Raw genomic sequence first — 23,475 nt, forward strand, 5'->3', positions numbered from 1 at the left:
AATCACTGAGGTTCTCTGCTGCTTACTAAGTGAAGTACAAACTCCTAAACTGGACAGTAAGACCTTTATTCAAAGTTGGCTCAAATCCATGCCTTCTGACCTTGTCTTTAGCTCATAAAAAAATTATTTTGCTCCAGCCAGACTGAACTATTTGCTGTCCACAAAATATTTTATTTCCATTTTCTAGTTAAGTTACCATCTACAAAAATGATGCACATATCTTTTTTTTCTGAACTCCAATTCCTATCACCAATTGCCTATCAGATCTTGATTTGCCATTATTCTTAGTCACATCTCTTGGAGAAAGACAAATTTGCCTCTCGAAAATTTTTCTATTTCTGAAATGAAAGATAATGCCATCTTTCTAGGAAATTCAGATTCATGACCTTAACAAGTCTTTCAGGATTCTTCCTTACTTCAGTGTCTCCCAGTGCATGTAAAATAAAACTCCTTTCTATACCCAGAGAGAAGACAGCGGGACCTGAGATCACAATATAGCATTTTCACTTCTTTTGTTGTTTGCTTGAATTATTATCTTTTTCATTTTTTTCCTTTTTGATCTGATTCTTCTTGGGCAGCAAGATAAATGTACAAATACATATGCCTATATTGGATTTACATATATTGAATCATTTGCCATCTAGGAAAGGATGTAGTAGGGAGGGGAGAAAATTGGAACACAAGGTTTTGCAAGGATCAATGGTGAAAAACTATCCTTGCATATGTTTTAAAAATAAAAATAAAATAAAATAAAAAAATAAATAAAATAAATAAATAAAAAGCTTCATTAAAAGTTTAAAAATAAAATAAAACTCCTAAAAACTTGCCTTTAAAGCTCTCTACAACTGACTCTGAGGCTACCTTTCCTGCCTTATTTCACATTAGCCCATTTAATCTAAGTTCCAGCTAAAACATTCTAAGCTACTTCCCTAACTAAAGATATTTTCTATGTCTGAAATACACTTCTTTAGATCACCATCAGGAATCCTTATTTTCCTCTTCAAATCTCAGCTAACATTGTCATATAGAACTTGAAACCTCCTTCAATGCTAATTTCCCTTTTCCCTCTCCAAATTTTTAATATTTTATTGAGGATAGGTACAATTCTATGTTAGTATTTGTATCCCTAATGTGTAGTTATCACAGATAACTTTACATACTATAGGTTTCATACTGAATTCAGTTGTTTCTATGCTCTCTGACTATACCGTATCACTTTTATTAATGCTCTCATCTCTCCCATGAAAACCTTTCCTGCACTCCAGGACAGTGCTTATTTCCCACTGAAATACTCAAATTCATGATGATGAACAATTTGCTTGGAATTTGATCATTAAATTCTTAAATTATTTAACATTTCATATCTTCTTCTCTCTTCCCAAATAAACAACATTAAGTTTGAAAGAAAGAACTATATGTTACATGTTACCTACCCCCCAACCCTAAAATTCCAGATCCAAAATCTTATACTCCACAGACCAAAAAAAAAATATTTAGCCAGTACTTTCATTAAAAAAAACACCAAAGATTACATTCCTCTTCTTGCTCACCTTAAACCTTCTAGCCAGGAATTTGTTTTTTATCTCCAAGAAATTACCACGATTCATTTCACCTTTGAAGGGTTCATTAAGAATGGCATAGCGCGGGTCATTCTGAATGTCCTGCCACCGAGCATAGCCATGGCTAAGAGAAGGATGTTCAGGAAACAAAAGACAAATAAAAAACAACAGGAAAAACAAGAATCCAAGTCCCTTTGAGGATCAATCTTCCTTATCCTTTCCCAAGAAAACCTTCCCATAAACTGGAGTACCAAAAAACACAAAGGATACTTAATAATGCCAGCCAGCAGCCAGTAGTCATGCCGCCGATGCCAGATCTCATACGTCTTCTTTGTGACTGTGGCTGCCCGTTCCTCATTCTGCCAAAGGGAATGCAGCTCTGGAATTTAAGAAGAGTAACAAAAGGACCATGGTGACCTGGACCTTCAGGGAATTTCTATCTATTCAACACCGCCTCCAAATTATATCCTTAATGGGAAATATATTAAAAGAAAAAAATTATATATAAGGATAAGAAATTTTGTATGCTATCACCCTAGGAAAAAGCACCTTTTCTTCCCTCCCCAGTACCTAAAAAGCAAATGATCTTTGTCAAAGAACCCTCTTAAAACTCCTATGATCATCTGTACTGTACCAGTGAAGCCACCATCTGCAATGTTGAACATAAAACGCTGCTTGATGTTCTTCTTCTGCTTCTCATCACCCAGGTCCTTGGGAGTCTCCCCATTCTGAAGCATCACTTCTTTTTTCTCTTCTTCTTCTTTCTTCTCCTCTGAAGAATATATTTGGGAGAAAGATCAGCCCCGGATAAACTTCTATCCCATGATTCCAACATAGAGGATGCAGTCACCCTGAGCTAGGTCCTTCAAACTCTCTTTTCATATCAGTACTTTAACAGACATCTATGAGCAATCTCTGAGACAAAGATCTTGAAGCAAACACAAGACTATATCTTAAAATTTAAATTTTCTGATGTCATAGCCTTAGTCTAAATTATATTTTCTAGATACCTACCTTTGTCTTCTACCACAATAGGGGTCAGATCCACTGTTGCTTTCTCCTCTACCTTTTCCGTTTCAGCAACACCTGGCAAATAAATGAAACTTAAAGTATAAACTAAAGTAATACCTCCCTATACCAGATATCCTTTCATGACCCAAACAGAATAAATAACCCTAATTCTAAGCTTCTTCAATTAAAGTTACAAAGATAGAAAGCTAAAGAAAATTTTCTAGACTCCTCTTACCCACCCTTTTTTAAATTTAGCTTAAATGCTCTTTAAAAATAGCATTCCCCTAAACTCAAGATCTCTCTAATGCTATGATCTGGATGAAAGCCAAAACCTATATGGGGAAATCCATGATCAGAAATCCTGATACCTTTGGTTTCTGTCTCCATGGTCTCCTCTGTCTTCTCTTTGACTTCTGGCTTATCCACCTTCTCTTCTCCTTCCAGAGGCTCAGCCAAAACTTTTTCCTCTTCTGGGTTAGATGCAGAGGGCTGTGCAGCCTTTTTTTTTTTTTTTTTTTTTTTTTGGGGGGGGGGAGAGGGAGAGGGAGGAAATTAAAAAAAAAAAATCAACAGTAGGATAGGTAGCACCAAAGGAAGTGAGGATTTTAAGTTCCTTTTCTCTAGGGCCAAGATCATTAACAATTTCTTAGCCATTACCACCACAATTCTTACTTCCACAGAAGCCTCAGGAGCTGCAGGTTTCCCGTCTCTCTCCCCCTCTGTGTTCTCCTCTTCTTTGTTGTTATTCTCCTCTGCTTTTACCCCATCATCTAGAAAAAAAAAAAAAAAAAAAGTGGGAATAGGGCCCTAAACTTGGCAAAAAGGTTACCTAGAGGTAATCAACATTCCTTATTAACTTTTTCTTGTAAGTGAAATCACACTGACCATGGCCTGTAGAGAACACTGGATTATACTGGGTATATAGCTCCTGTGATACAAAAGACTTAGACAACAAATTTGTATGTTTGGTACTTTTTTTTTGGAGGGGGGAGGGGATAGGAAGGCAGAAGGAGAAAAATACTCTCTCTTACCCAAACTAGAACTGCAGTTTTCTCTCCCAGGCCCCAAAACCCACTAATGATCAGCATGAAAGCTTTGATCTCTTCTTTTTTGATCTCCTACTCCCTAGGTTCTCAACCTTTTCAGTTTACACTCAGTGCACTTTAGCCTTAGTGAAGCTCAAAACTCCCAATCATGAGACCCACCAGTCTCAGCCTTCCAGTTAACAAATCATGCATCATTACACCTGGTTTTTTAATTTAAGTAGTCAACATAGGGTAAAATTTTAAAATGTGGATTCTTATTGAAGATTTAAAACCCTATCATATCACATGTGAAACGCTTTATAAAACTGACATTCAACAATATACATTAGGCAAATTAGCCTGATTTCATTTATATAATTTAAAAGTGTCCTCTTGTGCCTTTAAGAGTCAGCCCCATCTCAGGGCAGCCCTCCTAATCTGAGAGGATGGTTTGCTCTTAGTCCTACCTCTGGCCTTCCTGCCACAGTGACAAGCAGGAAAGGAGTAATAGGCATGGACTGGAATGGGAGAAGGGAAAAGAAAAAAGCCAGACTTACCAGGGGGTGGCACAGGTGCAGGAGTGTTGGGTTGTGTGTCTCCTGGAGTGGAAGGTGTGGGAGTTTTAGGCGAAGGTGATCCTGGCTGTGACATCTTCTTGTTCTCTTCTACCTCAGCCAGCTCAGGCATGCTCCAGCGCCCATTGACATGCTCAAATTCCTGAACCTATAGCATTTAGGAAAAGAGGGTAAAATTTTGCCTCGAGCAATGAAAGTCCTTCTCTATGGGACCTCCCATTTTCTCGCTGGTTATCCTTTACATCCTCCTTCCCAAACTCATAATAGTTTGGGGGACATCTGTTCTTCCCAATCCCAATATAAATCATGCTTCTGCCACTATTAAGTCCCAATTCTATACTGGTTTCTGCCCTCAGTCCATACTATCTTACTTGATGAGAGCTCATTTCGAGGACAGTCCCACCATGACAACTTCATGCAATACCATTGCAAATACAATCCCTCACTCTCATTTCATTTCTTGCTCTATTTGATAATATTACGATTGTTCTGGGAAAGGGTGTGGCAATCAGATTGTCACCAATCAGATATCCACCATACTTGTGATCTCCCAAACCCAAACTCTCTTTCCTATCCATTAATACACTGTAAGTATGTTTCCCCTGTTGGACTTATGAGCTCCTTGAGTATAAGAGCCATTTCTTTTTTATTAATGTCCCTAGTACTTAATTCAAAGCAAGTATGTAATATATTCCTTTTCATTCATTCATACTTTCATTCATTCATGATTAAGTGGTTGGGATCACACCTTTTTTCGGATAAGTGACATAACACCAATACGAGTAAGAACATGCTGCCGGGACAAGCCCTCACGGGGGACACCATCAGCAAAGGTCTCAGCCCCATCTGCTCCTGGCTCACAAAGGTGACGCATAAAGAGAGATACATATGCCCTAGGTAAAAAGATAGAACAGACTGTTAAATAGGCAAACTGACGTTCTGCAGAACAAATCACCCAACACTAACTTCCAACATAGTTATGTATTACTCCTTAATGTGGCAGGCAGAACTCCACATAAAAATTCATGCTCTAACTCTAGCAGTGAACTTAGCTTAATGATTTTCTATTAACAACTATTGTGCTTCACAATAGTTATAGACACACTAATCAGAATTCCCTATCCCAAGAGAATTCCATTGTAGAAGCACTCAACAAGACATAACCCTGCCCTGACCCATACTTTTCTCCAAACTTTCACTCACTTGAACTCTTTCTCTGACTTGCCCCTCAGGTCCCGCACAAGCCATTGGGTAGTAAAGGCATCCTGAGGAGGCATCCCATAACGCATAATGGCATTGAGGAAAGCCTTCCGCTGGCGGGCATTGAAGCCAAGTACCTGAAGAAGAAGGTACCTAGGTGAGGAAGAAAGCAGGTTCCTTCCTACAATGGACATCAGACAGACCTTTTCTGAATCTACCTTTTCTCATAGGAGGATGGGGCTTCCCATTGCTTACCTCAATGTTTCCACCAACACGAGCCAACAATGGAGGCAATGGTTTGTCCTTATCATTTCGCAGGCCCTTGCGGCTAGGCCGTCTGGGAGCTACAAGGAAACAGAAGGGAGTATTAGGAAAGTGTAAGGGTGAATAGTAATGAAAGGGGCATTAGTTATTCTTGATACCCTAAATCTCCAAGAACACCACTCTCACCTTCTGATCGCTCATCAAAGTCCTCATCGCCTTCCTCTGAGGCCACTGAGTAGTCGGACTGATTGTCTGACTGGTCATCCTGCCAATCTGGAGGGAGAGAGGGCAGATGAGCGGGGCCCACGGCCCTAGGGGAGCGGCCCAAGGGCAGGGGATGGGGCCGGCCAGACACACCTCGATCCTCCTGGGAGCCATCGTTGTAGTTGACCTGCTTACGAATTCGCTTCCCTTTGCCTAGGTTTCGGGCCAGATCTTCTTGCTGCTGCTCATAATGGTGTCGCAGCAGCTTCTCCCAGTAGTCAGGATCCACACTTTCTTCCTGCTTGATGATCTCTCTTTCTACTTCTTCCTCCTCCTGAGACAGATGTAATCAAAACTCAGTCTTTCTACACAGCTTCTCAAAGGTCCTATGCCACTCAGACATGTAAAATGTTTACAAACCTCCAGAATAATTAATTATATAGTACCATATCTGGTTAGACTTCAAAGTTTTCAAAGAAACTCAAGCAAAAACTGATGCCTAGCACAGAAAAGGCTGTTTAATAAATATGGTTTGAAATACATTAATGCTCATTGAAATAAAAAGGCTACAACCTTTGCCATCTATATGGTTTTAACTTCAAAGTCCTTGCAAAATCCTTATAACAATATCCAAATGCTGCTCCCGTACAAGTCTTTTAAAAATTCATTATTTTTCATACACTAATGACCAGTAATCCTTCTCTTAGATTTCCCAATACCAGCAATTACCAAATATTTTTATAATTCTAAAAATGTCTAACAGAGCTTTTATGCCTCAGTCAGATAATAACATGATCTTCAAGTACTTCCATAATGTACACTTCAACAAGAACACGGACTCATTAATGTGGATGTTAGCTTTAGGAGACTAGATTGTAACCTACTGATGCCTGTTCATACTATGAAATTTGTTCATGTCCTATAAATCTTCCACAGAAGTTTTGTTCTTCCACCAAATCTTGTGATATACATAAATATTACTTGAGATCAAAGTCCAACAGTCACACTTCACTCTCACTACATGGCTTGTCTACCTCCTAGAAAAATATTTTCTATGCGATATTCTCTGCATGCTATTGCTTATGATTCTTCTAGCAATTATTTGATAACATACCTCATGCAGACTTCTACCACTTCCCTATCTAAAATTTTAAATTAGTTTTAAATAAATTTAAAGTTTTAAATATAGACCTTTATTTCAAGAAGCATAGATATAAAAAGAATGCAATTTCTTAAGTGCAACCTAGCCTTCTCTTTCAATATCAATTATAGACAAAGTTCATTGTTTATCCACAATATTTGTGTAAGATATATATGTTATATGTTCTGTAGACTTTCCATCCAATTGTTCACATATACACAACGGATTCCTTTCACAGGTAATTAGACCAAATCTGAGTTACTATGAATCTATTTAGGAGATTATACAATATTCCTGGGAAGAGTGCTCTAGGAAAATTGAGAGAATCTCCGTATGTCTAAGGAATAATATCTTTTCTATCTGGACTCCTTACTAGACACCCTCCATGATTATGGAAAACATATTAAGTACCTATATTCCTATATTTCTGTCCTACTTGTTTATAATAAGCAGAAAGTCAAATAAAATTGTCATTACAGTTTTCAAGGGCTCTTATGTGATTTTATCATTCATCAGAGATGACTTTGGGAGGAAAATCTTGACCTTGATATTTTACTCTATCAAATCATTTTTTATAATAAAGAAATAATAATGTGAGCCTCTTACATACTTCTACACTTTTCAAATGACTGTACAACTATAAAGATATGGTTTACTACAGAATATTTGGAAAGATTTTATTTTCATGAATGACTTATGTAGGATGGTTTAGATAAGTTTATAAACTATTCTTGTAAAGAGAGTAATAAATATAGGTAAATAGGCAATACCTAATGCTTTTTTAATTGTATTTTTTCAGCAATGAAGTCCATGATTCCCTCCCCACCCCCCCACACAAGAATTTGGTAAAGGAAAGGAAAAAATTGTCAATGTACACTAAGTTAGGTACCACAGAATAGCTACAATGTAGGAAGGAAAAAAATAGCAGTAGAGACAACACCAGAAGTTCACAGGATGTAAAAATCTAACAAAGGAACCTGTAATTAAAACCCAGGGCTTTCAGGTATCTTTACAGAAATGTCTAAAAAGTAAGGGTAACAAACAAGGTAAATCAGATACCCCAATACAAAAAGGCTAATTTGACCTCGTGTCTTAAAGCTGATAAGATGAGATCCATGAATGCAATATGATTCTGAAAGGCTATGCCTGATTCAACACAAAATCTCCTAATTTCAATCGCCTACCTAGGTTCAATTCATTCCTGGAAAAGAACCATATACCTCACATGTTAAGATACAATCCCTATAAAGAAAACTAGGAACTCAATAGGGGAAAACATACTATGGATAATATCTGGATGAAAAAACAACAGAAGTCCAAAGAATATAAACACACAATTTTCAAAAGAAAAAATGCAAACCAATCATCATCTTAAAAAAAAAAAAAAAAAAGAATGGTTGTATCAATTCATGTTTCTGCCAACAGTATATTAGTATGTCTGACTTCCTTATTGGCTTTGTTCTTTAATCATTTTTGCCAATTTGGTAGAAGGGAGGCAGAATCTCAAAATTTTTTTTAAATGAACAAGTTGTATTATGAATGTAATGGAATACTATTGCACCATAAGAAGATATAATGAAACCTGTGAATCTGTATTAACTAATGCAGAATGAAGCGAGTAGAATCAGGAGAACAATTTACATAATAAACAAGAATACTATAAAAACAAAAAAATTCTGAAAACCATAAGAATTCTGAATACCTCAATAAAATCAGTTTATTTCAAAGGACAAATAATAAAGAATGCTTTATAATGAAGATCTGATGGATTCAGAGTGTAAAATGAGACATTTCTTGGGTATAGACAATGTGAAGATTTAGGTTAACTAGGCATATTTGTTACATAGGTTTTTATTTTTGCAATGGCACGTGAAAAGGAGAGTCAAAACAGATTTGTTAATTGAAAAAAAAATTAGTAACAATGAAAAAAAATAGAAATCACTAAGTATACTTACAGATTTTTAAAAGTATCAAATGGGTACTGTCATCAGAGTATACAACAAACCACTTCTACAGAATAAGGTATTAGTTCGTAAATAACTTGAGCAAATACCTGACAGTTCTAAAAGGCAAGGACTGTATTTATCTAGATATCTGCTATAACTTTTTCTGCCAATGGCAATAATATCTTGTCTTGCCTTGATAATTTTATTCTTCAAAAGCTGAGGAAACCAACAAGGGAATAATTCTATTTTAACTAATAAGGAAGAATCACTTGCTTGAATAGAAATCACAGGAACCCAGAGAACAGACGATAAAAATACTGATCTTAGTAGCCTCTTAGTAGACTGGAGATTAAGTAAGTAAAATGGTATATATTCGGTAAGACAAAGTAAGATTTTTTTGGACCGTTTTGCTTGTTTTCTTTTTAAAAGGAAGAGAAGCAATCTAAAAATGCAATTAAAAAAAAAAATGATAGGAACTTTTGACAGAAAAGATTATTCCATCTCAGAATGTAATAGCAGAGGAAAGCCAGGATAGTCTGAAACGCCCCCTAGATATTGAAAGGGAAGATTCCAAAAGCTTCAGAGAAAGGACAATTGCTTCCCATAGACTAAAATTCTATAGGAAGAAAGATTTTGCATATACCAAAATAGTCAATGTAGCAATTCTTTGTAGCAATAAGTGATTAGAAACAAAGTGGATACTTTTCCACTTTCCAGTTATCAGTCCAAAAAAGGGAAAGCTATGGGGGAAACATAAAAAACCAAAACACTTTCTAGAGACAGAGAAACAAGACCTACAAAGAGAAAACTGGAGATCAATGTGGATAAACAGGGAAGTCATCAACCATCTTAGATTTCTGAAGACATACAGAAAAGAGTACGTAAAAGAGGATGAATAAAAAGTGTGGCACAATACTATAAAAGAAAAAAAAAAATGTCAGAAGTTCCAAGGTACAGAATTGAGGAAAAGATCTTAAGAAAAGCAAAGTGGGGGGAAAAAATGAGGGGATTGGGGTGGGGTGGGGTGGAAGAGTCTTTTTAAGAATACCATAAGAGAAAAAGAATCATCAGAGTTGCTGATGAGGGTGGATTAGACAGACAACAGAAAGAAGGCCAAGCTGCTCTATCCCTATCATGCTTTTATTTTCTCTTTGACAAGGAGAATAATCATTGGAATGCAAAAGAACAAAAGTGACTAATGGAGAAAGGATACTCAAGATAATTTAGGAGATAAGAAGACAGCATCTATACTTTGATGAGTTCAAGTCCTAGGTACACTGCATTCCAGGGTACTAAATAGAACTAGGAAACATGATTGCTGAACCACTGTTAATGTTCTTTGAAAGATCACTGAGAACAGGAGAAAAGCAAAATACCACTGATTTTCAAAAAAAAAAAAAAAAAAAAAAGAAGTCTGCAAACTGTAGGCCAATAGGCTCAATTCCTGGCAAGATTTTAAAACATTCTGTGAAAAAGATAATGGAAAAATCTAAAAAAGAAAGCAGCAAACACAAAGACTGGACTAGCTTCATTAGGAACAAATCATGCCAGACTAGTTATATTCCCTCTGGGACATGGTTACTAACCTGGTAGATTAAAGAAATGTTGTAAATAGTTTGCCTACATTTTAGCAAAGTTTCACCTTTTTTGGGGGGAAAGGGGATAAAAGGGAGAAATGGAGAGTTATGGCATAAACAATAGTAAAAATAGCTTCAGAACTGGCTGAATGGCCAAACCCCAAAAGTAGTCATTAATGGTATGTCCACAGGAAGGCAATATCCAGAATTTATATTTGATCTCATGTTGCCTAATATTTTAAAATAAATACAGGTATAGATGATATGTTTTCCAGATCAGCAGATAACACAAAGTTAAGAACGCTTCACATACCAAGGAGCAACAGTCAAAATTCAAAAAGACTTTAGACTAACTAGAACAGTGGGCTGATCTATTAAAGATGACAAATGCAAAGTGTGAACAGTGGTTCAAAAAAAAAATAAAAATCATCTTTCTAAGTACAATGTAGTAAATGCATGCTATACAGCAGTTCGTTTGAAAAAGACTAGGGGCCCTTCATAAAGTTGGAGGAAGCCACAGGTGTTATACACATTGAACATGTTTTTAGACTTGGCTCAATGTTTCAATCAGTTGTGACTTTTCCCTCCCTCTTCATTTTAATGGATATCTTCGTTGGGAGGGGGAGAAGCTGCTCTTTTGGGGATGATGTAAGAAAACAAAAAATAAGAAAGAAAAAGAAAAAGGGCTGCTTAAGTAGCAAACCTGAGAAACATCAACAATGTGATATGGCAGCTAAGAAAATTAATGCTAATATGCTGCATTAAGAAAAGTACAGTACATTAAGGGTAGTCTCACCAAATTCTACCTGTCAAACTACTTTTGGAGTATTATATTCATTTCTCAGTCCATATTTTATAAAGAACACTAGTTAACTGGAAAGTACAGCTAAGAAGACAACCAGTCCTCTGGTTGTCTCAAGAAAAGGGCCTCAAGAAAATGCCACATAAGATAATAGATATAACACTAAAAGGGACCTTAGTATAAGCCTCTCATCTGACAGATGAGAAAATAAGATTAATTTATTTTCTCAGGGTCACACAGAAAGTATGAGATGTGCATTCAGGTCTTCCCAACTTCAAATCCAGCACTCTTATCTGCTCTACAATGCTACTTCTCTACACAAACTACAATATTTAATCTGAAGATAAGACTAAGAACATGCCACAGTTGTTTAATTCAAGTACAGACTTTTCTGCTTAAATCTTAGAACAAAGATATGGCTGGAAGACGCAGAAAGGAAGATGTAAGGAAAAAACCTTCTGACAATCTGAGCTATCCAAAAGTATGTATGAACTCTCTCTCCAAAAGTAGTATGTTACTTGTTACTGGATATCTCCAATCAAAGACTGGTCACTTGTTGGGTATACTATAGCAGGGATTCTTGTTCAGGTATGAAGTAGACTAATAATTTATAAAGTCCTTCCTCACTCAGGTTTTGTATTCTCCTCTCAAGTATTTTAAGAAGCAATCCTCTTTATATTATGCCTTAGTCTCTTCCAGACACTTTTCTATCTTTGTTATTTCTCCCATTTTTATCTCTTCCCACTACAGAACAAGAACTTTGGGATTAGAATTCAAATGTCATGTTCTACAGATTGCAGAAAATATCTTGACAGATCTTTTCCATTGTTCTTCTTTGGCAAACTGATCAAGTATTTGCTGCCTAAGGCCAATTCTAGCCTCTTTAGGTTTCCTCAATAACTACTAAAAAGTCGGAATTAATGTCTATTCTTTTATCCTTACACTATCATTTAGCATCAACAGCGATTTTGAATAGATCAGACTGGAAGTACTTCAATTACAATGCCTTATGTTCTCAATTAGAATTTTTATACTTTTAACAAATCACTACTTTGTGCATAGATATCCTGATACATCAGTAATCAGTTTCTTCCTATCAGTACATAAGTTTTTTTTAGTGATGTAATTTGATACCACCTGTAACTAGCATATAGACTCTCTAGTTGAGGAGAGACAATATACATGATGCAGAAGCATAAGATTTTTGTAACTACAATCCTTTGGTCTTTTGTCTTTTTTGGGGGGGGGAGGGTTCTTTCTTTTAACTATGTTTTCAACACATTTTTTGCCATCCTCCCCTGTTTCCATTTGCTCCATTCTCCACCATGATGCCACTGTCACTTAGAAGTAGGATGAAAACCAAACCTTAGGCCTTAGGTTCGCTTTCTACTGTTCTCTTGGCCAAAGAATTCATCAAAAAGTGTCTTACCTCTTTACAATGAATTCCTGCAAACTGAGGGCACCCACTGAAAAGACTTGACTATGTTTCAAGTCTTCCCAATACGATAAAAGCTCACAATATGTTTATTTCCTCTAGCTTAATAACTGAAAACCTCCATACCACAATGAGGCAACGGAGTAATCCTTCAGAAACAAATGGATTAAAAAGAAAATAGAAAATATACAAAATTAAGAATACTGGCAAGAGCCACCAAAAGTCTGTTGGGACAAAGGTCAATTCAGACCTACTGAATTTAAAAATGGTATTCTAAATACCACCCTAGTCCTGACTAGGGACTACTGGGAGAAAGAAAAGAAAGAAAAGAAGGAAGGAAAAGAAAAAAGAGAATTGAAACCAATCAATATAGGAGGTATCTATTGTCACTTACCCCCATTTCTTCTTCCCGTACTACATACTGGGCCACTTTGAAGGAACTCAAATATTCATTCATGCCTTGAAGTTCTGTGTCTTCTGTTTCATCCTGATTTCGATCTAGCAGTCGCTCTATGGCCTTGTCATCATAATGGATAACGCTACTGTCTTCTCCTTCCTTGTTGTCTCCTCCTATGAGAAAACAGTATCTCACATAGAACAGCACCAGGAGGTGTTTGGTAGAATAGAATGAGTCAAAGAATTTAAGTTACTTTCCCCTAGAAGATCTATCACTCCTAGTCCCATAAGTACTCTCTAGCTCAATATACCAATAAAAACTCAACCAAATCTTTACCTCCATCAGTGGCTTCATCTTTGAATAATTCCTCAGTGCCAAATTTGAGGATATCATCAAGCTCCTGCTTGGACATGGAACCAGTCTTGGAGCCCAGGCCAGGCCTTACTACAAGATGTGTAAGCATCATCTTCTTCTTCGCCACCTGTGTGATGCGCTCCTCCACTGAAGCACGGGTCACAAAACGGTAGATCATCACTTTCTTATTCTGACCAATTCGATGGGCTCTGCTAAAAGCCTACAGAGGGAGAGAGACAGAGGCAAAAGCTCAAATGACTATCACCTTGTTTCCCTGCTCCACTGACCCTTGACTCTGTACTTCTATCCAATCAAAGTACCAATGTCTGTAATGCCTCCTGCTATTGAAATAGCAATCTTCCCAATCAAAAAGCTAGAAAAAGATGGAATTGAAGTATCATTCCCTGAAAGCACAACCATCACATCTAATCTCTTATTTATAAAAAAAAAAAAAAGTTATGCAAAGTAAAACTTTGTTTTTTCTTCATTTAGGCATTTACTCATAAAAAGTAGGGGACCCTTTATAAACAGCATCAATGCTAAATCACTGAATCTGATCCTGTTCACCTGAATGTCATTATGGGGGTTCCAGTCAGAGTCATAGATGATAACAGTATCTGCAGTAGCTAGATTGATTCCCAGGCCCCCAGCTCGAGTAGAAAGAAGAAAGCAAAACTGCTGAGCACCAGGTGCTGGAAAGAAAAAGAATTAAAATATGCCACATTAGATATCTTTCTGAAATAATCAAATATGCCTTTCAAGCCATTCTGCATTTCCTCCCCATCCAATAAATTCCCTGTATAAATGGAATGGGCAAACTGAAGTTGTGTGGCTAAAAATAAGTGATTAGCCAAAAGAAAAATCTGATGGTATTTTGATTTGTCACAACACATATGTAACCCAATCTCTCACCGTTAAAACGATCAATGGCTTCCTGACGCATGTTCCCAGTAATTCCCCCATCGATTCGCTCATATTTATAGCCTTCATGTTCCAAAAAATCCTCTAACAGATCCAACATCTTGGTCATCTAACGAGAAAATATATTTGTCATACATCAGTTGAGATCTTCCACTAAGAACCCCCTTACTCCTATCTTATCTCTCCTATACTTAAATCCACCCCCTTCTGATACCTGCGAGAAAATGAGCACACGGTGGCCACCCTCTTTGAGGTTCTTGAGCATTTTTTGCAATAAAAGTAACTTCCCTGATGCTCGAATTAGAGCACTGCCATCATACATCCCATTGGGCATCTTTGGTGCTTCCTAGAATAAAAGGTAGAAAAGAAAAATGAAATAGAAGACAAGGGTACAATTAAGATAACATTAAAGAAAGAGGTTCTTTCTACCTACCATGGCAGCCACAGGGAAGAGGTAAGGGTGGTTACAGCACTTTTTTAGATCCATCACCACATTAAGTAGGGAAACCTGATTGCCACCACCCCGAGCATTGAGTGCCTCAAAGTTTCGGGTTAGAATGTACTTGTAGTATTTCCTGCAGACAGAACAGAAAGACATACTACCAAACTCTGAGACATACCCTAAGGATCTAGGTATCTTCCCCTTTTTGGGTCCAGGAACCCAGAAAGTTTAAAAAAACACTAGACTTCAAGCCTAAAAATAATTAGGTTGAATCTAAAAGACTATAAGGTGACTTGCAAGTAGTCAGAACTTGACTAAAATAGGAAAAAAATGTTTCCTGACACTGGTACTGATGGCATCTTCAGGCCCTAATTGTTCCCTATCACCAGATGCCCCAGAACTGGAATGCTCCCAGAACAGGGCAAAGTATGAATATTGGAAATATTACAGGGGACAAGCAGATTTTTCTAAATATTTTTAGTGGATTTAGTGTTTTTTCTTGTCTCTTTGGGGAACATTTCTCCAACTCACTTCTGCATGGGGCTCAGTTCAACACGCACAATCAGCTCTGTCTTAGAGGGCATGTTCTTGAAGACATCAGCTTTAAGCCGTCGAAGCATATGAGGCCCCAACATGTCATGCAATTTTTTGATCTGGTCCTCCTTGGCAATGTCAGCAAACTCCTCTAGGAAGCCCTCCAGATTGCTTTATTAAAAAAAAAGTTTATCAGAGGATGAAAAAAAAAAGAAGAATTATATGATAAACAGGAAAAAAAACTGGGGAGGGCAAGGGATTAAGATTAAATTGAGTAAGAGAAATGATGTGTGTAATGCAAGAATACTCACTGAAATCTTTCTGGAGTGAGAAAATTAAGCAGGTGGAAAAGCTCCTCCAAGTTATTCTGTAGAGGAGTCCCTGTTAGTAGTAACTTGTGCTGGAGGGAATAGCCATTGAGTACTCTGAAAAACTAGTAGTGCAAAGGGGAAATATGAGAGAGAAAGAAAAACATTACTTCATATTACCCATGGACCTCAGCATGATTCCATCGAATTCCAAACTGGCCTTACTAATTTAAAAAGCTTGCTAATTTTGCCCTTGAAAACCTTATAACAAAGGGATGGCCACAGGATGGCCATTCTCTATTCTACCCACTACTGACAGATTCCCCACCTTCAATAAATTGGTAGCGTATAACAAGAGAGCCCAAAGACTTTGCTTACCTTAGACTGGTTGTTCTTAAGCCTATGAGCTTCATCCACAATTAGGCAGGCCCAATCGATGGATCCCAGAATGGCCATGTCAATGGTAATCAGTTCATAGGAAGTCAGCAATACATGAAACTTCACAGATGCTTCTTTCTACAAAGGAGCCCAATCATTGTTGTTCAGTACCCTCTACTGTAAAAAAAGCATCTTCCAGTTCCCAGACCATCCCTTTTCCTTCATCCAAGGGAAGATGCTTGGCCAGAAAGAGCTACTCCTCCCTCTTGATAAGTCTCCCTCTGAGATACCTTCATTCTGGAAGCCTTCTTGCCACCACGGATAGCATTGTCTTCAAAAGAGAACTCGTTTTCACGAATAATAGCACGACTATCCTTGTCTCCAACATAGGTTACCACATACATGTCTGGAGCCCACATCTCAAACTCTCGCTCCCAATTGATGATTGTAGAAAGTGGGGCACTCACTAGGAAAGGGCCTTTTGAATGACCCTGGTATGAGGGAGGCAGAAGAGAAGCATGTAGGTTCTTTTAAAAACTACCCATGTCTATAAACCACTCTATATACAACTCCTCAGCCCCTCCCTAAGCCAAGAGCTTGAAAAAGAACAAAAGGGATCAGCATCAATCTTCAATCTAACCCTCCAACTCTGTTTTGACCCTCCTTCAAAACTTCCCTCTTATATGGGGACTTCTCAGACCAATGCCTCCCACAGATCTGATCAAACTGGCACAACCTGCGCCCTGCACAAAGATTCATATAGTTCTCAATGCTACTAATTATATTTTGTTGCTTGATATTTTTTTCTGTCTTATCTCCTCCTACATAAAATTCTCCTTTCCTACCTCAGCACTAAAATAAGTGAATAGTTTTGAGAAGACAGAAAAGTAAATTAATAAGATATGTTCTTTCTCACCTCCTTGTACAAAGAATAGAGGAAGACAGCTGTCTGAACCGTCTTGCCCAAGCCCATTTCATCTGCCAAGATAGTGTCAGTGCCCTGGGCCCAGGAGAAGCGCAACCAGTTCAATCCCTCCATCTGATAGGGATGTAGAGTCCCACCAGTGGCATCTAAATACTCTGGTTGCCGTTCATATTTCACTGTTGGCTAAAAGAAAAAAATAGTGGGAAGTCAGAAACTGGCAGATGATAAGTTTAATATATTCCCTGAAGATGAAGCCGACTTCTTAATATCCTTATTAAGTCCTTTTCCAGCCTTAATTAAATATCAGCACAAAAGTTTATGAAAAAGATTCACAGGTCATTATTCCCTCTTTTCCCTTGTCCTAACGCCCTTTTCTTGGTAGGATAACTAATCCACCAAACAAATTAAAAGATTTTCAGGGAAACAAATTCTGTTGTCCCTTATCCAAAATGAATAAATCTGTTTCTACCAATTCCTTCCTAAGGTTCATTTTGGCAACTTTCTTGTCTATTCTCCAAAATAGGACAAACAGAAAGGAAAAAAGCTTTAGCTGAAGATTAGGACTGCTGAGATCTAACCCTAAAGTACAAATAAATATGAGCCAATGGTATTATTAATATGCAAAAGTACTCTGTGAAAATGGCTTATTTTTTGATCCTCAAATACTTTGTAAGACAATACTACATTATTACAGTATTTGTAATATTACCATTTTACAGATGAGGAATCAAGAACTAAAAGTGATTAAGTAATTTGCTCATGGTTACACAGCTAAGGGTCAAAGGATAGATTCAAATCCAAGTCTTTCCAGACTCTAAATATAGCAGTCTTTCCACTATACCACAATACTTTACTCCAGGAATTTTTTCATGACCTTAAACAAACCTATCCTCCCCTCTCCTTCTCCACCTTTGTGTTTTAGTTTTCCCTGCTGGCTAAAAAGAGGAAATAAAACCCTCTCTGTTTCAAAGACATGGAGAAGGAAGGAAAAGAACAATTACTAAAACAATTAATGCTAGAGAGAACAAGTCATTATTTATAGAACTCCCATCAAATGAAGCATGGTTTGGACAGAGACATGATCCACCCTTCCACCTAATTAAATCATTTCCTCTTCTCTGTCCCAACTCACATCAACTGTAGGAGTTTCAGGAGGTCTCTCCAACTTCCTAAGCTTAACCTTCTTGAGCTTTTTGCCAGGTCGTCCTTCCTCACCCCGCATTAGCTCCCTAAAGAAGAGAGAGCATTAAATGCCTGCCCTTCCGATGTCTCTTCTCTCCCATTCTGAAACCACTCAAACACTCACTCACCTATGATTCCAGTAGCTCTGCTTGAATAGGTCATAGTCTTGCACCTCTACATCTTCACTCTCCCAGGATGCCTGATCATAGGGCAAGTCTCTCCATTTTATCAAATAGTGGACATGACCCTTCTTATCTACACTGTGGTACCAAAGAGAAAAAAAGAATTGTCACAGTAGGAAACCCCATTCTCTTTGTGTTCTTGGGATGGACAAATCTGAATAGCATATATTACAAACTAGAAAATGCATATTCTGCCTCTGGGGGTCACACGCTCTTGTCCTCAGATCAAATGCAACACCACCCACCCCCCTCCCTCTTCTAACAGCTCAAATGTAAGGATTCCTTTAATATCTATTGCACATCTACTTTCTATAAGACACTGACAGGCTTTTTACTTATTCAATCTCAGGAACAGAAAAAAGTTATCCACACACCTCCCCCACATCTCTGCCAACCCCAAGAACCCTTTAAGATTTCTATGACAACTATGAGCTTTACTGGTACCTGTGGTTGAGAATACGGTGGATCATCATCCACTCAGGTTTAATCCCATAGCGGTAGAAACGTTCCTCCATTTCTGCAAACTTGGGGTCCTTGTTCTTTCGTTTACGGCTTTTTTCTTCCTCCCCGCCAAAGTCACCAGATGGTGGCTCATCCATATCATTCTTACGCTGATAGTTGCGGAACATCACTTGGCAGTGAAGCTCCAGCTATGATCAGAAAAAAAAGAAAGCATCTTATCAAATAGGATATTATTTTTTATCTTGGAATATTATTTTTCCCCTTTTCTCCCAGTATTTCATCTCATACATGCAGCCACTCTCACTTACCTGTAGTTCTGACACCCAAGAACAGTGCCAGTAGGACATGCCTTGCCATTTCACAAAGAATTGTCGCTCAGGTCGCCCCTCCAAAGGCTTAGGAGAAGGAGTATTGGGATCAGCATCAGGGGGTCGGGGCACTGGAGTAGGGGATGGTGGCTGCCCCCATTTCCAGATCAGGATCTTCTGAACTTTACCTTTCAGTGAAGGGCACTAAGAAAAACAATAAATACAAACACATACCTCTAAGGAGTAGGCCTAACATAGCCTATATCATATCAGTACAGTCAAAGGTTTATCTTCTGCATGTTTCACACCTACTCTCTTTTTACCAACCAAATGTCTAGTTCTTTAAAAAAAAAAAAAAAAAGATACAGGATAATCAAGCTTGCTATGTCAATAGACTTGGCAAACTGGACTTATGGAAAATTGTAGAGCATTATGCTCTAAACCAGTATGAATTGATAGGATCCCTCTAGTAGTGTTGAGACAGGGACAAGAACAGAGTGTTCTGCTCTAGTATGACATTACTTCAGTATCCACTGGACAAAACATTAACCATCCTGCCCTACATCATTCCAGTATTGGTCCAAGGCAGATGAATTCCAGAATTTCCTTATTTCCCAATCAATCCCTTTGTTTCTATACTCTCAAAAGGTATCACATAACAATAAAGTTGTAAGTTGTAAATTGTACTTCCTCCCCTGCCCCCTACCCCACACCTTCAAATCAGGTACTCACTGTGCAACGAGGACAAAGCCATTCGCCGTTGGGGATCTCTGGAAGTGGGGGGTTCAGGCAGTGGATATGGTAGGAAGAGGGGCAGGTGTCACAGCAGAGTAGTTCCCCACCATCCTTGCAGACACGGCAAAATTCCATGTGATGATCATCCTCCTCCTCAGGGTCACCTCCAACTTCTTCTAGGATTTCTTCACCCTCAGAGTTGTCCTCCTTTGCCTCCCACTGGATACCCTCCTTTTCCTGTAGTAAAAGATCACAGCTAGGTCTCACCCCCCCCCCACTCTCAACCTATCTCTTCCCCCAAACTAGTTTCTTTCCCCCAAATCTCACAAACTTCATCCCCATAATCCCCACAGAATACAACTTTCCCCCCAAGTCCCAAGGGGCCCATATGTGATAGGTACTCACACAGTGTGGACAACTCCACTTGCCCTCCGGGGCCTTCTCCATGTCAGGATCCAGGCAGACCATGTGGTAAGCACGGGGACAGGTATCACACAGGATGATCTCGCCTCCTTGCTGGCACACTTCACAGTAGTCCTGGTGGTCTGTCTCATAACCATCCACAGCAGTCACCTCCTCCTCGCCTAGGCAAGGAAGAGGGGAAGCCCAGTAAGTAGCACAACCCGCCACCCTTCATGATACCACCCTCAAATTTCAGTCCTATTTTAGGGGATTTGAGCCCTCACCAATAACCAGACAAAGACATAAGAGAAACACACCTTTCTTTTTCTTTTTGGTAGCTCTAAGTTTCTTGCGGCTGCGGCTGCTCCTACTAGTAGAACCATCTGATACAGAGTAACTGTTGATACTGGCATCATCAAAGTCAGATTCTACATCCAGGTCATCATCTTCACTCTGGCAGGAAAAAAGGTATCAGAGTGCTAGAAGTCCCACCCAAGGGAAAGTACCATTCTCACCTTCCAAAGAGAATGTTAGTATACTAGAAGGGAGTACTAGATGCCTAGCTTAACATTTCTGCTGACAACCTCCCACACTTATATCCATTGCTATATCCTGTTCCAGGGTACTTCCTCCTTAGGATTTGGTGACCCTACCACATGCAGATTCTCACCGAAGACCTCTTGCGCTTAGAGCCAAAGCCTCCCAGTTTGATTTTCAGGGGTGCCACCTTCTTCGGTTTGGGCTTCTTAGCATCAGGCACACGAGGGCTAGCTTTAGGTTTCCGTCGGGCATTGGGACCTAAAAGAAAAGTTAAGTCAAATGCAAATACCAACTCTCTAAGGCTTCCAGAAGTTTGCCTTATTGACTTTATTCCCTCATTCACCTTTAATATTTTATTTCTGATTCTATCCCTGTTTTCTACAAATATGTCAGGTTTACCACATCCTTTAAGCACACACACACACACACACACACACACACACACACACACACACACACACACACACCCATTTAACCCTATCCTACTCAAGTTACCAATCACCAATCTCCTTTCTTCCCTTTCACTGACAAACTTTTTGGGAAAAAAAAAAAATCATCTATGCTCACTCAACTGCCTGCCTCTACTTCCTCACCACCCACTCATAATTCTCAAACTCTTCCATTCTGGCTTTCATCCCACTACTCCACTGAAATTTTTCTCTCCAAAGTTGCCAACAATTTAACTACTAAATCCATTTTCCATCCTTCTTGGCCGCTTTAGTTTGACTGCTGATCCCACTCCCTTCCAACTACCATCTGTACCTGGATATTCTTTCTTTCCTTAGTTTTCATAACACTGCTCTCCCCTGATTTCTCCTTCTATTTACTTGATCAATCTTTTTCAGGGTCCTTGGCTAGACCACCTTCCATCTTCTAACTCCAAACAGTGGATGTCCCCCAGGACTCTGTCCTTGGTCCTTTTTTCTCTGTCTTCTTTCATGATAATTTCACCTGATCTCATGAGTTGTTATCACATGTACAAAAATGACCCACTTATCTATGTATCCACTCTGTGCTTTCCTACGTTCTCAGATCTACATCATCAATTACCTGTCAGACATCTCCACATGGAAATTCCATCAGTATTTCAAAAACAGCAAGTCTAAAATAAAAGTTGATCATGTCTTCTCTACCGAAAAACTCCACTTTTAAACATTCCTATTTCTCCTAGTCACCCAGAAGTTATTCTTACTTCTTCTATTTTAGTCTCCCAAATCCAATCAATTATGAAGACCTATTAATTCTGTTTCTTTAACATTTCCACCTGGATATCCTATTAGCATCTCAAACTCAACTTGTCCAATTAATTATCCGGTCCTAAAAAATCTATCCATTCTCTTCAGTCCAAATCACAGAACTATCACTTTATTTCCAGCCATCAAAATCTTATCTAGGCTACCCTGACAGATTGCTGTATCTACTTCCAGTCCCCTCCTCCTCACAGTTAACAAACTAATATTTCTATAAAAGATCTGATCATGTCACTACCCATGTCCCATTCCTTTTCCATTCAAATCCTTAGTGTCTCACACAGGCAATACCCTCAAACAGTTCTACTTCCTCAGACTGGCAGTAAGATCCACCATCATCTAATTCCAATCTTATCAAACTAATACTTCTCTTCACACTTTAGGCTCTAGCCAAAGCTGATTAAATCAGTCTTCCAAACTTGATGTCCCTCATTCTTGAAATGTTATCTTGTCATCTCTCGTCAAAATCCTTGTGTCCCCCCTTCAAGGGTCAATAAAATTGGCATTTTTGCAAAGTCTTTCCTGTTACTCCCAAATGTCAATGCTCTTTCCCTCCTATATATTGTCATACAGAATACATCTTCCACTACCTATCCCCTCCCCAAGAGAATGCAAACTCTTTGAAGACTACTCTGCTTTTCTAACTTATCCCCTAAGCCCAGGACAGGACCTTCCATGTATGGCACTTAATCGAAGTTTGTTGAACATATCATTGGGCAATAGATTAAAAAAAAAAAAAGACAATCCTCCTTACAATAGGTCTAAACTAGGTCTATCAACATAATTTCCCCTAAACTCAACCTAAACCAGAGATTCAAATTCAACCTCAAAAGATAAGGAAAGACATCTACATACTCCTATCTTAGTCTCACTAACCTTTACCCTCCTTGGTTTTGGCCTTTCTGATGGGTACTTCCACAGGGGGTGGAGGTGGAGCAACTTCAGTTGCAGTTACCATACTCTCCACTACAGCCACTGCTGCAGCAGCTGCAGCTGCCACTGAGGCCCCGGAACTGCCCTTGAAGGGGTTGTTGGTACTGAATTCTCGCCATTTGGCTCCTAAAACCATCATCATCTTGGAAACTGCAATCTTGGGGTTCTTAGCAGCAATAAGTGGTCTGGGGAAGGATGAAAATAGACATTGGTTGATAAACAGAAGAAATAGCAAGAGTAGAGCCTGAAAAAGAGCTATATGCTCCTTCCCTTCCAAAGGACCCCTGAGAGTCTTAGCTTAAATACCTGACAAACTGGCTGAAGGCCTTATAGTTGGTAAGAGTTCGGTAATCTTCTTCTGAGAACACATGGTCAATGTCCTCCATGCCCCAGTCTTCTAGTAGCTGACCTGATGACTTGGGCTCCTAAAAAGGTCAAGGGAAGAGAATCAAAATCCTGGCCATCCTTTCAAAGGTACATAAT

At 38.6% G+C, this 23,475-nt stretch overlaps 1 protein-coding gene and 1 non-coding gene across 9 annotated transcripts in view; both read right to left on the minus strand.

The window, feature by feature from the left end:
* Window positions 1–23,475, minus strand: part of CHD4 (chromodomain helicase DNA binding protein 4) — a 32,961-nt gene that overhangs the window by 3,680 nt on the left and 5,806 nt on the right. For 5 of the 8 annotated variants that reach the window (XM_074266738.1, XM_074266736.1, XM_074266735.1 and 2 more), the window contains exons 5-37: window positions 23,299–23,417; window positions 22,936–23,177; window positions 20,940–21,067; window positions 20,587–20,722; window positions 20,273–20,451; window positions 19,865–20,104; window positions 19,133–19,336; window positions 18,807–19,012; window positions 18,309–18,440; window positions 18,131–18,227; window positions 16,990–17,181; window positions 16,364–16,564; window positions 16,074–16,211; window positions 15,699–15,820; window positions 15,385–15,558; window positions 14,845–14,986; window positions 14,626–14,757; window positions 14,403–14,520; window positions 14,058–14,182; window positions 13,473–13,710; window positions 13,134–13,309; window positions 5,992–6,172; window positions 5,821–5,907; window positions 5,626–5,714; window positions 5,374–5,507; window positions 4,919–5,063; window positions 4,153–4,318; window positions 3,243–3,340; window positions 2,939–3,068; window positions 2,574–2,645; window positions 2,194–2,331; window positions 1,830–1,938; window positions 1,551–1,683 (exon numbers count right to left, since the gene is read on the minus strand). In XM_074266738.1, the coding sequence (XP_074122839.1) occupies window positions 1,551–1,683; window positions 1,830–1,938; window positions 2,194–2,331; window positions 2,574–2,645; window positions 2,939–3,068; window positions 3,243–3,340; window positions 4,153–4,318; window positions 4,919–5,063; window positions 5,374–5,507; window positions 5,626–5,714; window positions 5,821–5,907; window positions 5,992–6,172; window positions 13,134–13,309; window positions 13,473–13,710; window positions 14,058–14,182; window positions 14,403–14,520; window positions 14,626–14,757; window positions 14,845–14,986; window positions 15,385–15,558; window positions 15,699–15,820; window positions 16,074–16,211; window positions 16,364–16,564; window positions 16,990–17,181; window positions 18,131–18,227; window positions 18,309–18,440; window positions 18,807–19,012; window positions 19,133–19,336; window positions 19,865–20,104; window positions 20,273–20,451; window positions 20,587–20,722; window positions 20,940–21,067; window positions 22,936–23,177; window positions 23,299–23,417 (4,923 nt within the window). Of the gene's footprint in view, window positions 1–1,550; window positions 1,684–1,829; window positions 1,939–2,193; window positions 2,332–2,573; window positions 2,646–2,938; window positions 3,069–3,242; window positions 3,341–4,152; window positions 4,319–4,918; window positions 5,064–5,373; window positions 5,508–5,625; window positions 5,715–5,820; window positions 6,173–13,133; window positions 13,310–13,472; window positions 13,711–14,057; window positions 14,183–14,402; window positions 14,521–14,625; window positions 14,758–14,844; window positions 14,987–15,384; window positions 15,559–15,698; window positions 15,821–16,073; window positions 16,212–16,363; window positions 16,565–16,989; window positions 17,182–18,130; window positions 18,228–18,308; window positions 18,441–18,806; window positions 19,013–19,132; window positions 19,337–19,864; window positions 20,105–20,272; window positions 20,452–20,586; window positions 20,723–20,939; window positions 21,068–22,935; window positions 23,178–23,298; window positions 23,418–23,475 lie in introns of all 8 variants that reach the window. The other 3 variants (XM_074266732.1, XM_074266733.1, XM_074266739.1) reach the window with 2 other exon arrangements.
* LOC141545257 (small Cajal body-specific RNA 11) lies at window positions 3,980–4,116 on the minus strand. The gene has a single exon (XR_012482943.1).

The sequence above is a fragment of the Sminthopsis crassicaudata genome, chromosome 5 (assembly GCF_048593235.1).
Source record: "Sminthopsis crassicaudata isolate SCR6 chromosome 5, ASM4859323v1, whole genome shotgun sequence".
NCBI lineage: Eukaryota > Metazoa > Chordata > Mammalia > Dasyuromorphia > Dasyuridae > Sminthopsis > Sminthopsis crassicaudata.